The following is a 12991-nucleotide window of genomic DNA, read 5'->3' as shown; positions in this document are numbered from 1 at the left end:
TGATTACGTCACCGGAAGTTGTTTGCGCCCAGCAGTCTGCAATTGCAGCTTGTGATAAGAGCTGTTGCGCTCTATCTTTTATCGTCATTATTCTCATTCAGAGTTTGCTTCGTGTACAATTCACCGAGGGCATGGGCAAAGAATAGGAATCTAGGAGGGCCCAGGGAAGCACTTTAAAACTGTACGTGTGAGCTACGATAGTTAACAGGCTGCAAAAGTGCATCGCATGCCTCAGTTTCAGGCTGTTTCTCATCATGGCGTGCATGTGTGCGTGTGTGTGCGCATGCGTGCCGGTAAGGGTAGATCCCAGCAGGTTAGTTGATCGAAAAGTAGATCTTCGGTCCAAAAAGTTTGGGCACCCCTGAACTAGCTGAAGCTGTGAAAATTTTAGGTTGTAACTCTACACAGTAAACACTAGAGGGCAGCTCCTGCACATGAACGTGAATACTGCTGTGCTAGAATGAAAACTTGTGATTTAAAGGACCTGCTGACCTATTTAAATACAAACTACTCGAAATGGTCAAGAGAATGTTGCGTGGGGAGATGGGGTGAATACCAAGAAACTGCACTCCAAAGTAGCAAGCTTCACTAAGCAGAGTCCACTGGATGATGATCTTCTCCGCTGTGTAGAGGCCATTCCACATGATGAGAGCCAAGCCTGCAGAGACAGCCGATCGTGGGCAAAAAGATTGGATTCGGGGCATTAGAATAAACAAAACAAAAATAGCCCTACCCATTTAATTGCGGCCGTTAACAACACCTGATAGTTAAATGACATTGTGTACGCATGACGATATAATTGGTCGATTGAGTCAGTGAAATGCATTGCTTTGTTGATTGTGTCATAGCCTGTGTTCCATTCCATGTTCTTCCCTGCCATTCTTCCAGTTCATTTCCCTGCATGTCACTCTCATGCTACACACAGACATGCTGTGGGAACGAGCAGGGAGGAGGCTTAAAGGTGGGAGGGCTGATGGGCAGTATAGTCTCGCTGCCAGATAGTGGCTGCTTTGGCTAGATCAGACCCCATCCTTCAACCCTTCAACCTCGTTGCTGCTTCTTATCGAGGAAGAAATCACCCCCACCAACCCCCAGCCTTTCATAATCCCCAAAGGCCTGTTGACATTTAACAATGAAGGAAAAGACTGTCCTTCTTGCCTATGTTAGCTTGTTCAGTCACATCTTCTGCTGCTTGCACTGCCGCATTTTATCAGTCCTTTGTACTCGACCGCATGTTCACTATCAAACAGGTTCTTTTTGTTGCTTGGTTCAAATGTGACAACAACAGCTACAAAGGTTCAAATAAAAACTGAAAAATTAGGAAAAAAATGGACTACTGTACTTGATTCAACATTTTGAAATACAAAATTTAACAATTGTGTCAATAGTGAGATATTTTCACAGTGAGTTAAGTTTTTAGATTTTAAGTGAAAATGAATACAGTGAAACCCCGCTATGCGACCACCTCATTTAAACGACCACCTTAAAAATACGACCGGTTTTGTACAGTCCCAAATAGAACGCCTATGTATTGTATTGTATTGAAACCCTAGAAATGAGACCACCCCGGAATTCGGAATTGCGACCGCGATATCCGGTCACAGGAAGCTATCGCCTCATAATTGCGACCAGGTGTGAAAATGGCAGCAAGCAAGAAGAGAATTGATTTGACCCTACAACAGAAAATTGAAGTTGATCGAGCCAGCGAACATTGGCTGAGCGGTTTGGAGTTGGAAAAACTCAAATCCAAACCATTTTGAAGAAGAAACGGGAGCTCCTAGACGCATACCAAGCAAACGCTAGCTCTTCTAGAAAACGCCTGTGCTACCGAAGTGACTACGACGACGTGGACGAGCTAACTTGGCGATGGTTTCAGAAAGCGCACAGCCAGAATATCCCTATCAGCGGACAGATGATCCAGGAACAGGCACGAGAATACGCGAAGGAGCTTAAAAAGGACGAAGTCTTTAAAGCGTCCAACGGTTGGCTGGATCGTTTCAAAACAAGGCACAACATTGGAGGCGCTAAGCTGTCAGGAGAGCGAGCCAGCGGTGATATGTAGTTTTTTTTCTCTTGCCTTATACATACATAGACTATTCAAATGCTTAAATTTCTTTTGTGTACAATACAGTTGCATGTACAATCCATCATTTATTACTCATTGTGTGTACATGACGCTACAGTATATTGTTGCATGTGAGCCACATTACTTCTGCATTATCATTACTGCATGCCACTTCAGAAATCAGACCACCCCGAAAATAAGACCACCTTGAGCAGTAACATAGGTGGTCTTATTTCTGAGGTTACACTGTATTTAAACAGCTTCTAGATCTGACACACCACAAAGAAGATTGTTGTTAGCAACCATGCCAAATTTGAACAGTGAAAATCTATTTTCATTTAAAATTATGAAAATCAACATAATACCACTTCTACGACCTGAAAAATGGATATGTTACTTCATCTAGCACAGTGGTTCTTAACCTTGACAGCGGTACCAAACCCAACCGGTTCATATGCACGTTCACCGAACCCTTCATGAGTGCAAAATCAAAATGTGATTTTTTTTTAATACAAATTCAAGACATTAAATCAATACATTTACGGAAAACTGAAAAGAGTAAATAAAATGACATTGCATAAGTATAGGTTTTTAAAATTGTACGACATACTATCATGACAGTCACACGGTGACTACTGAGCGAACTAAATTTCCCGCAGGACTGACAGGACAAGCAATATAATGCGATCATCTGCAGCCAGTGATGGCCCAGTGGGCGTGCCACAACTAATTGACATGTTGAGTTGGGTGTGTGTACCTTCCATGGCAGAGGATCCGTCGAACCCCTAAGACAGATTCACCGAACACCTCTGGTTCGATCGAACCCAGGTTAAGAACCACTGATCTAGCGTCTTTCTTCTGCCTACAGATACAGTAACTACACATTTGAGCCATGAAAACATACATAAATAGTTTAAAGCATCCGGTGTCTCGTATATAACCTACCAGGCCCTCACAGGACAGGGCTTCTCCACGATCAGAGAGCTGGCAACGTGGCACTCTGAAGCGGTCACGCCAGCCCAAAGCCCCCAAACCACACACTGGCACAAGTTTTTTTTTCCTTCCCTTTTTCCAACCCTCCTGAGACTTTTGTCTCTTTTTATGAGACTTACGCACACTCATGGCACCCTCTGGGCCATGCCAGGGCACCATCCGAAAAGAAGATGCATTTTCGGTGTGTAGGGATAGCTATGTAAAGGCATGTTGCAACCACACCAGCTAACCGTGTATGTGGACAAAAGGCAATTCAGTACAGCGAGGGATGACTCATGCTGGACATCAGATTTATGGATGAATTCAATTAAGGTTTTTAATGTCTACTTTGAAGTTCATAAAAGGAGTCATATTGTATAAAGCATCAAAAAAGGTAAAGTCAATGCCACAGTCACCAATTCTTCTTCTGCTCAAATCTTTATGACACTTATTTCTCAAGTGTTTGCGCAAATGTTTTACATCAAGGCTAGCCCGCGCAATCTATTTTCTACAGGTCACGCTCTCACTAAGACAGCACTAACCCTGTAATCACAGTGATTGACTCATCGATTTGCCTAAAGGCTTTTATTACAGCTTTTTAGTACCGTAAATGTTATCCATCGCGCCACACTAGATTTTTTTGTTTGTCTTTTTTTCTTTGGTCGAAGGAAGCGGCAAAGCAGAAAACCCATAAATACCCCACCACATGGCTTGTCCAATGTTGATTGCAATGCTTAAAGTCAAATGAGGAATATAACTACACAAAACAACATCAGATTTAAACTATAAGCAGGCTTCCAGGTGATGCAGTTCAAACCTTCACACCATGAAAATAGGAATGTTGGTTCATGTACGGCAGCTTAAATCATCACGCCAGAAGAAATGATGTATGAGCATGCAGAAGCTGTTCCTAAACAATTCCTGAAACCTTTTCATGCCCCTATAACACATTCAAGACACAATGAATGAAATTGGAGAAAAAAAATTATAGAAAGCCTCAACCATGACCCCATAGGGATGGTTTTCATCCAACTGTAGCCTCCATTATGATTGCTTGGATGGAGTTATGACTCCACGTCACAAGAAACCCAGTACAGTGTTGAGAACTTTTCAAGGAATAAGCATTAAAACATCATGTCTCCATTTATAAACACAGCTGTCGATCACTGAGCTGGAAAGCTGTTTGAATTTATCTTTTTTGCAACTTTGGACCATGACTTACTGAGTAGCGCTCCTCCATAAAGGCGAACCGAGAGGCTGGTTGTAGAGAGTTCCTCCTCAAAAACAACCTCATAGAGATGGTTGGGAAACACCAAGGCCTGTGTCGGAAAACGATGACAGACACGTCATTATTTCGACACAGCAACATTGTCCCCGCAAATGTCCCTAAAATGGAGCCCTCAAAATACAGCCACTGTGCCGCATGTGTGCCGTTTGTGAGCTAGAAGCCATGAACACTGGCCATATTGAACATGGAAGCAATAAATCGGACCAAAGACTGAACTGTTTCTCATGACGCTTCAAGCGCACACAACTGAAAAACTGACGATTCATTCATAGCCGCACATGACATAATGAGGGAACACAATTTGCACAGCATGCTGATTGGGTAATTTCCATACCACTTACCATTGCGGCGATCACAGTGAAACCCACTGCTGAGGTTAGCAACCACATCCTTGAGGGGGGCACACATAAAAGGCATCGCTTTAAACCGCGATTAATATGTTTTTAACAGTGTTGACACGTCTTGAACTTTCCTGGGAGTGATGCAGCGTGCAGTGTGAACACAGTCGCGGCTGAGTAATCAAGGAGGTGATATCTCACCTCAGACCGATTGGCTCTCGAACTGCAAACTTCATCTCATTTCCCAGCATCTGACTGATCTGTAAACCAACATGGAAGAGGGAAGAAACGACAATTAGTGGTTACAGTATGAGGGAAACTTGATATCTAAATGATAGATATTTATTGAGGAGCAAATCATTTAAGTAAGTGCCCTCCTTGGAGGTGTTGTCGCCCACGCTTACTCTTCAGCGCCCATAAATAAACACTTTTACAAAAAAAGAAGTCAAAATCAGAGACAGGCTGAGTGACAGTGACAGAAAGTAGTCTTAATGATATCAATTAGCGACGATAAATGTCTTCAGCTCCTTAATCAGAGCCTGAAGATTAAGAGGGGCTGTGTCATAACTTCATCAGCTTGTGAATTACGGATGAGTAAACACCAGCCTCGTGAATCCCAGGAGAAAAAAACATGTTTGCTGCAAATAACTTAATCTAAGCAACACTGTACCAAACAGTGCTTAATTTATATTGCTAAACATTGAAAGATGCTATTGCAGGTTAAAAATTAAATAAAATCACTATGGCTGTGGAGTCACAAACAAGGTAGCATTTCATTAAACTCAATGCTCACTGGCATTGAGGTCAGGTCATATCTGCAGCAAAATGGTTGAATAGATTTTTTTGTTGTTGTTGTTGTTTCTTGTTTTCTCAATGAACCGGTCAGGAGATTCAGAAAACTGGTCAACATCAGTCCAAAAATGTAAAAAGACATCACCGATTCATTGCATGAAAAGACCCTCAAGCCTTAAATAATGAGAGCAACCCTTGATTGGCTGTGAAGTACAATTGTTTTGCTCAAAGCCTTGAATCCCTAACAGGAGTGCTTTCTTCTCATCACAAACTGCTCTTGTGTTGTGGTCAGAACATCGGGATAATTAAAAAAATAATAATACATTGGGTCATGAAAAGCAGAAAAGCAGAAGGATGAATCCTTTTTCCAGCTGGGAGTACTTACAAGAAAATTGCCATCAATTACAAAATCATTTTTCACTCGACTCAACCCCGAACAGAAGCGATCTGACTGATCTAAAGAAAAATGTTGGAAAAAAGGGGCTTTCAGAAAATTTACCGCTCAATATTTTTCCGAGTTAGACAAGCAGTATGTTTATATGAGTAATTTTACGTTGTAACACAAGCATATACACAGTGAGGATTTTAGGAAAACCAAAGGTGGAATAAAAGGCTGAATCGAATTTGACTGCATTTTACAGAAATAAATTGGATCATGACATCCAAATCTGTCCTGCATTTTCCCTTGTGATTACATAAAATCACCCGTCTCCATTTTCTTTCTGTATAAAACTAATTTTACACAGAAAACATAACACATTGGCTGGATAGTGAATGATGATGTACAAAGTAATGGAAAGGTTGTGTTACCCTTTTGGAAGCTATTTTAGTTTAGCAACAGAGCTAACCCAATGACCAAACACATCAAAACAAACGACATAGGGTTGGATCTCTTTCACAATTTTGCGGCTGTAAATTGGGAATTTCTCCACTGTGAGACAAATAAAGGTTTTCTTCTCTTATCATATTGTGCGGTAGACATTTTTATATTGCCCTACAACATGCGTTCTATCGCTATATTGCACACTTCCTCTTAGGCAAACTACGGCCCGCGGGCCGGATTCGGCCCGTTGGTCTTTTTAATCCGGACCGCCGAAGATTGGTGCACAATTAAGGTTTGATTGCATTCATTTCGTTTGGACTTGTAATGACAGGTATTTCAACACCAGGTAGCGCAGTTACTTCAAGTTGCAGAGCACAGGGAGGGAGGGGAAGACGAAGAAAGAGGGAGAGAGTAATGACCATGGAAGGGAAAGTGATATGTATCTGATTAAACGAAGCGGGTAACAAAGTATGAAACATTCAGGAGACGCCTGGAGTTGGAAAGACTCAAATCTACGAGGCTTTGAAAAACAAGGAAGCGAATCTTACTCAGTCCAATTCTGTCAATTTCCATGATCAGAGTGAATTGCTTATGGCTCGAGTAAATGAACATTTCCTAGAATGGTTTGATTGTTATCATGTTAAAAACTTTCCGCAAACTGGACCGCTAATAAGAGTCGGAGAGCAGTCAAATGTGTAGAGCGTGAACAACAGGGGGCTGAGTACACATCCTTGAGGAGAACAGGTGCTGAGTGTGATGGTGGAGGAGAATGTTACATTATTACTAGCATACAAAGATATTGTGTTATCTTCTTTATTTTCTATTTCTAACATTTGGCCCGGCCCTCCACAATATTTTCTGCTTCTCATTTGGCCCCCCCGGGAAAATAATTGCCCACCCCTGGCATTGACCATACAAGATCAATCCATCCGTGCCAGCTGGGATCACGTGATTTTGGGAAGACGCCTTCTTGTTGTTCCAAGGGACTCTTTGACCGAAAACACCTGAATTATATGCGCCTTGAAAAAATACCCAAAGCAAGCTGGGAAGCAACCGATGGGGTTGACTTGAGGGGGATAGTGCACAAAGGGAGAAACAGGAAATGAAGAACTAAAGTGGCATTTGAGGAGCGATGCTTCATCACAGCTGCTGTGTGCTGTTTTCACCTCATTCATCATTCGGCCCGACACGGGCAGTAAACTGAGAATGACAAATCTCCAGGTGAAACGGAGTTTTGTTGCGGGGCTGTTCTGGATTTTGACACTTTATGAAGTGGTAGGCGTGTGTAAAGGTCCTGTCTCATGCTGTCAGAGCGTTGAAAGAGCGGCCGTTGTGTTCAGAAGCTGCCAGTGAAACACAGCTACTACGTGAGAGCATAAAATCGAATGCTTCAATGTAACGTTTTGTAATTGCAATAGTATTTTTTTCCAGGATGGCGCCCGAGTAGGCAGCCTTCGGCAAATGCTCTTCAAGAGCCTTGCTTTTTTGTTCTTTTTTGCTGTTTTTGTCTTTTGTTTTGTCACATGTTGTTTGTTGTTTCATTGTGTGGACTTTTTTCAGCGCTTTTTGGCCACGACATTCGTCAAAGGAGCATTATCTGTGCCTGGTGGTTGCGCCTTCTCGGCAGCACGCCTGTACCAGCACAGATTTTGATTGGGAGGAAGGTCGGCGCCATTGACTGTCGGCGATGGACAGACCTGGGGCGCTTGTGTTTTTTGCGCCAGTAATGGGCAGCATTTTTCACAACCCCGATTTGTTCAGTGGCTATGTCAGCGCTGTTGGACAGTTGGCGTTGGTGCGGCTGGATGGATGGCCGCTGAAGTTGAGGATGAGGAGAGAGGAGGGTTGGCGAAGAGCGCCGATGCGTATTTGGAACCGTGAGTCGCCGCTTGGAATTGAAATGGATTTCCATGGGACAGGAGAAGTGCACCAATCTCTTTTTTTGTCAATGGATGCTACAGCTTCTTGTTGACTTTGAAGCTTAGCTCGTAGCCGACGTGTGCACATTTTGAGCATGACGTCTCTGATCCACTGGTTAAAGGACACTTTGATTCTCTCCTCTTTCATCTCAAACCGCTTCAAACAACAAAGCGTGTGACGGAAAAGTGGTTAGGACTGCACGACTGTCCGTGTTTTATGTTATGTGTTGTGTTTATTATTTTACTTTATGTTAACTGTTTTGTAAAGCGCTTTGTTACAGCTGCCACTGTTGTGAAAGCACTATATAAATCAGCATGTATTGTATTGTATTGTATTGTATTGTATGGTATTGTATTGTATTGTATTGTATTCCTACCTCAGTGGGAAGAGGCAAACAAGTGAGGCACAAGAGAAGCACTTCCCTCCTTTGTTTACAAACCCACATTAATTCAGAGATGCAGATATTTCCTTCCGGGAGCGAGCCTTGGCATGGAACAAACTTCCCATTCCCATTTTCTTCCTCATTGCTTCACATGATGAACCACAATCAAAATTCGAAACCGGGGTGAATGTTTGACTTAAATGGAGAATTAACACAATTTACATACATAAACTGCAGTGGCTTAAAGTGTGACTGATGCTGGATTACCATGCAGTCAATACACCCCATAACACCACAAGACTCATTCAATAAGCATGGATCATCAAACATGAACAGCTCCTCGCTCGGTCAAATGACCCTCTCTGCGTCCAACATTCAGCTACAGGTACGTGTAAAGGAATGTACTGTACGTTGAAGATATCTGATTTAGTCTCCTCATGTTCCGGATGCTCCGTACTGTGTTTTTATTGTCATCATTCTTCTACAATAGCAAACTAATGGGAATCTCAATTCACTCTTTCTCGGCCAGCTTGTGTTTTGGAAAATTATTATTTTGGATATGCATTCACTGTCTATATGCACGTGTGAAGCTTTGTCGGAATGCATCCAAGTCTTCTATCTTCCAGGGGAGCATTGCTCTTGAGAGCTACGGGGTTCATGGGAATGTGGGATCTAGATTGTGTCACGTCGCGTGCTCGCCAGCAGGTGGCGGGTTCTCCCGCCACCTGTTCGGCACACCTGCCCGTTATTTCGGGCTGATTACGTGCCTTTATTAGGCGACTCCGGCAGTCATCTCACTGCCGGAGAATTCCTTACCGTGCCATTGCTCTCGATTTGCTATTCTCGTCGTTCGACTATTTCTCGCTGCCCTATTGCCTTATGGCCTCGATCATTCGCGTACTTCTTATATTGATCAGATTGTTATCTCGGTTGTTCCTCGCCCTTTATCGTTTCGCGAGCGTTTTCAGTTGTCTTCCTTATTTTTTCCTGGTCCTTATTTGACCAGCGTTTTCTGTTACCGTTTTCCCTGCTCGGGCTCCTTTGTTCTTTATTAAAAACCCCTTTGTTCTCACAAGATCTTTTCGTTGTCTGCTTCTCCGGGGATCCACCTCTTTTTTTCTGTTGTGCACGAGACGATTCCTCATCGCCTCGGGCTCAACGTGACAGAATTCTCCGGCCACCATGGATCCCGCAGACGTCGAAAAGATCTTGTCCGCTCTTGCTCGGCAAGAGCAGCAAATGAGCCAGCACAGCCAAACCATTACGGAACTCCGCGGCGCGGTCTCCATGCTGGCTCACCGGTTCGAGGATTTCGAACCCCGCTTGAAACGGGTGGAGGAACGAAGACACCCTTCCGGTCTTCGTCCTACCACTCCGGAGGCGCCTCCCTCGTACCCCACTGTATCGAGGGAGCCCTCGCTTCCACATCCCCCGCGTTACGGGGGTGAGCACGGGCAGTGTGGACACTTTTTACACAACTGCTCGCTCGTTTTTGACCAACAGCCGTCCTCCTATGCCACTGACGCCGCCAAGGTGGCCTATATCATGAGTCTCTTGACAGGTCCGGCGGCATCGTGGGCAATCGCGACCAGCGACGCAAAGCCGAATCTCCGCACCTCCTATCCTGACTTCGTGGCAGCCTTCCGTCGGGTGTTCCACCATCCCGTGCGGGGCAGAGAGGCGGAGGGGCGGCTGCTCGCCCTGCAGCAGGGCAGGCGTTCGGTCGCTGACTACTCCATCGAGTTCCGGATCCTGGCCGCGCAGAGCGGGTACGACGATCGGGCCCTGTGTGGACTGTTTCGCCGGGGTCTCAACACTCAGCTCAAGGACGAGCTGGCTACTCGCGATCACAGCACGGACTTGGAGGAGCTGATCGACCTCTCCCTCCTTATGGACAATCGCCTGAGGGAACGGGGTCGGGAGCGAGGAGGTGATCGGTACCCGTCTCGACGTCTCCCGTACCGTGAGGAATATCGGGGGCACGGCGAGCACTCCCGGGGCCGGGAGACAGCATCCGCGGAGGAGCCGATGCAGTTGGGCGGCAAAGACGGTGGCGCGGAGGAAGGAAGGCGCCGTCGCCGGGACCATGCTACACCTGACGGCGCACAACCACCCTCCCGCGCCACAACCAGCTATCCGGGATCGTCTTTCCACGCTCCTCCCGATTACTGTGAGTCACGACCTCGCGCGTCACCCTCCGAGTCTAGGCGAGTCGATAAGCGACCAGGACACCCTAATAGACTCGAGCTCGAGGCGGAGGTATTCGGCGAGTCCCGGTCAAGACGGGTTCGGGCCCTGGTGGATTCGGGAGCAGATGATTGTTTAATGGACACTAATCTCGCGTCCGAACTGGGGTGCTTTTTAGAGGAGTTAGTAGTGGCGAAGCGGGTGCGTGATCTGGATGGGCGCCTCCTGGCGGTGGTAACGCATCGAACGGAGCCGTTAAAGCTTTCTTTATCCGGTAATCATATTGAGCATCGTCGTTTTTATGTTATGCGGTCCCGGAACGCCCCGATCATCCTCGGTTTACCCTGGCTCCAGACGCATAACCCGGTGATCTCATGGGCGCGCCCCGCTATCGATAGCTGGAGCCCTTATTGTTACCAGCACTGCCTGCAGTCAGCCGTCGGGAGGCACGAACGCGTCACGCCCCCCGAGGAGATCTGCCTTGACGGAGTGCCGGAGTGCTATCGGGACCTTGGGGAGGTCTTTAGCGAGGATCGCGCGCGCTCCTTGCCCCCACACCGCCCCTACGATTGCGCGATAGACCTGCAGGCGGGCGCTCCGTTGCCAACCTCGCGTCTGTATCAGGTATCCCATCCCGAGCGTGAGGCGTTAACGGAGTATATTAACAGCTCGCTCGCTGCAGGTCTCATCAGACCATCACGCTCACCGTTAGGGGCGGGTTTCTTCTTCGTAGGGAAGAAGGATAAGTCCCTACGACCCTGCGTAGACTATCGTGGACTAAATGAAATTACAATTAAAAATAGATACCCGCTACCCTTGTTGGACTCCGCCTTCGCCCCATTGCAATCAGCCACCATATTCTCAAAATTAGACTTACGCAGCGCGTACCACTTGGTTCGCATCCGAGAGGGCGACGAGTGGAAAACCGCGTTTAAGACCCCCCTGGGCCATTTCGAATATCTCGTCATGCCTTTTGGCCTCACAAACGCACCTGCCGTCTTCCAGAACCTCATTAATGACGTGCTCCGGGACATGATCAACATCTTCTGTTTTGTTTATCTTGACGACATTTTAATTTTTTCTCGTTCTCTGCATGAGCACCAGCAACATGTTCGGCTGGTGCTACAACGTTTGCTCGAGAACCGGCTCTTCGTCAAGGCAGAAAAGTGTGAGTTCCATGTTCCCGTCATCTCCTTCCTGGGGTTCATTATAGAACAGGGCAAGCTACGGGCGGACCCCATTAAGACGCGTGCGGTCACTAACTGGCCGGTCCCGTCCAACTGCAAGGAACTGCAGCGTTTCTTGGGGTTCGCCAACTTCTATAGACGCTTTATCCGGGGTTACAGCCAGATGGCGCTTCCCCTAACCCGCCTTACCTCGGTCAAAATCCCTTTTAAGTGGGACCCTGCCGCGGATGCGGCGTTCGCGCGTCTTAAGGCGGCGTTCACTAGTCCCCCGGTTCTGCAACATCCTGACCCTGACCACCCTTTCGTCGTAGAGGTGGACGCCTCGGATTCAGGGGTGGGTGCGGTGCTGTCCCAACGCTCCCCAGTCGACCAGAAGCTGCACCCCTGCGCCTTCTTCTCCCGCCGACTCAGTGCCGCCGAGTCCAACTACGACGTGGGCAACCGGGAACTGTTGGCTGTGGTAACCGCCCTACAGGAGTGGCGGCACTGGCTCGAGGGGGCTAAGGAACCCTTTACTGTTTACACCGACCATAAGAACCTTGCATATCTCCGCTCCGCAAAAAGACTTAACGCCCGTCAGGCCCGGTGGGCCCTCTTCCTCACCAGGTTCGACTTCGTCCTCACCTACTCCCCCGGGTCTAAGAACACTAAGCCTGACGCCCTTTCCCGGCTCCACGAACCTGCGGGGTGGGACCATTCCCCGGAGACCATCCTCCCGACCCAGTGCATAGTGGGGGCCGTCCAGTGGGAGGTTGAACAGCGGGTCCAGTCCGCCCTGGTGGGGGTGCAGGTGCCGGCAGGGTGCCCAGCGGGGAGGCTGTTCGTGCCTCCTGCCCTTCGTTCGGAGGTCCTGCAGTGGGGTCACGGATCCAAGGTGGCGTGTCATCCCGGGGTGAACCGGACTGTGCAGCTCGTCGCCCAGCGTTTCTGGTGGCCGGAGCTCCGCCACGACGCGACGGAGTTCGTCAAGGCCTGCACCTCCTGCGCCTGCGGCAAGTCGTCACATCAACCTCCGGCAGGACTGCTCCAGCCGCTGC

General features: G+C 47.1%; 1 protein-coding gene across 2 annotated transcripts in view; it reads right to left on the bottom strand.

The window, feature by feature from the left end:
* The window catches only part of LOC127598052 (tumor protein p53-inducible protein 11-like), an 823313-nt gene that overhangs the window by 2830 nt on the left and 807492 nt on the right, over positions 1-12991 (bottom strand). For both annotated transcript variants that reach the window (XM_052061562.1, XM_052061561.1), the window contains 4 exons: positions 4865-4923; positions 4667-4715; positions 4260-4356; positions 557-658 (listed from right to left, as the gene is read on the bottom strand). In XM_052061562.1, coding sequence (XP_051917522.1) covers positions 557-658; positions 4260-4356; positions 4667-4715; positions 4865-4923 — 307 coding nt within the window. The remainder of the gene's footprint in view (positions 1-556; positions 659-4259; positions 4357-4666; positions 4716-4864; positions 4924-12991) is intronic.

This window comes from Hippocampus zosterae, chromosome 3 (genome assembly GCF_025434085.1).
Source record: "Hippocampus zosterae strain Florida chromosome 3, ASM2543408v3, whole genome shotgun sequence".
In the NCBI taxonomy this organism is placed as follows: Eukaryota; Metazoa; Chordata; class Actinopteri; order Syngnathiformes; family Syngnathidae; genus Hippocampus; species Hippocampus zosterae.
This window is presented reverse-complemented; position numbering and strand designations above follow the sequence as displayed.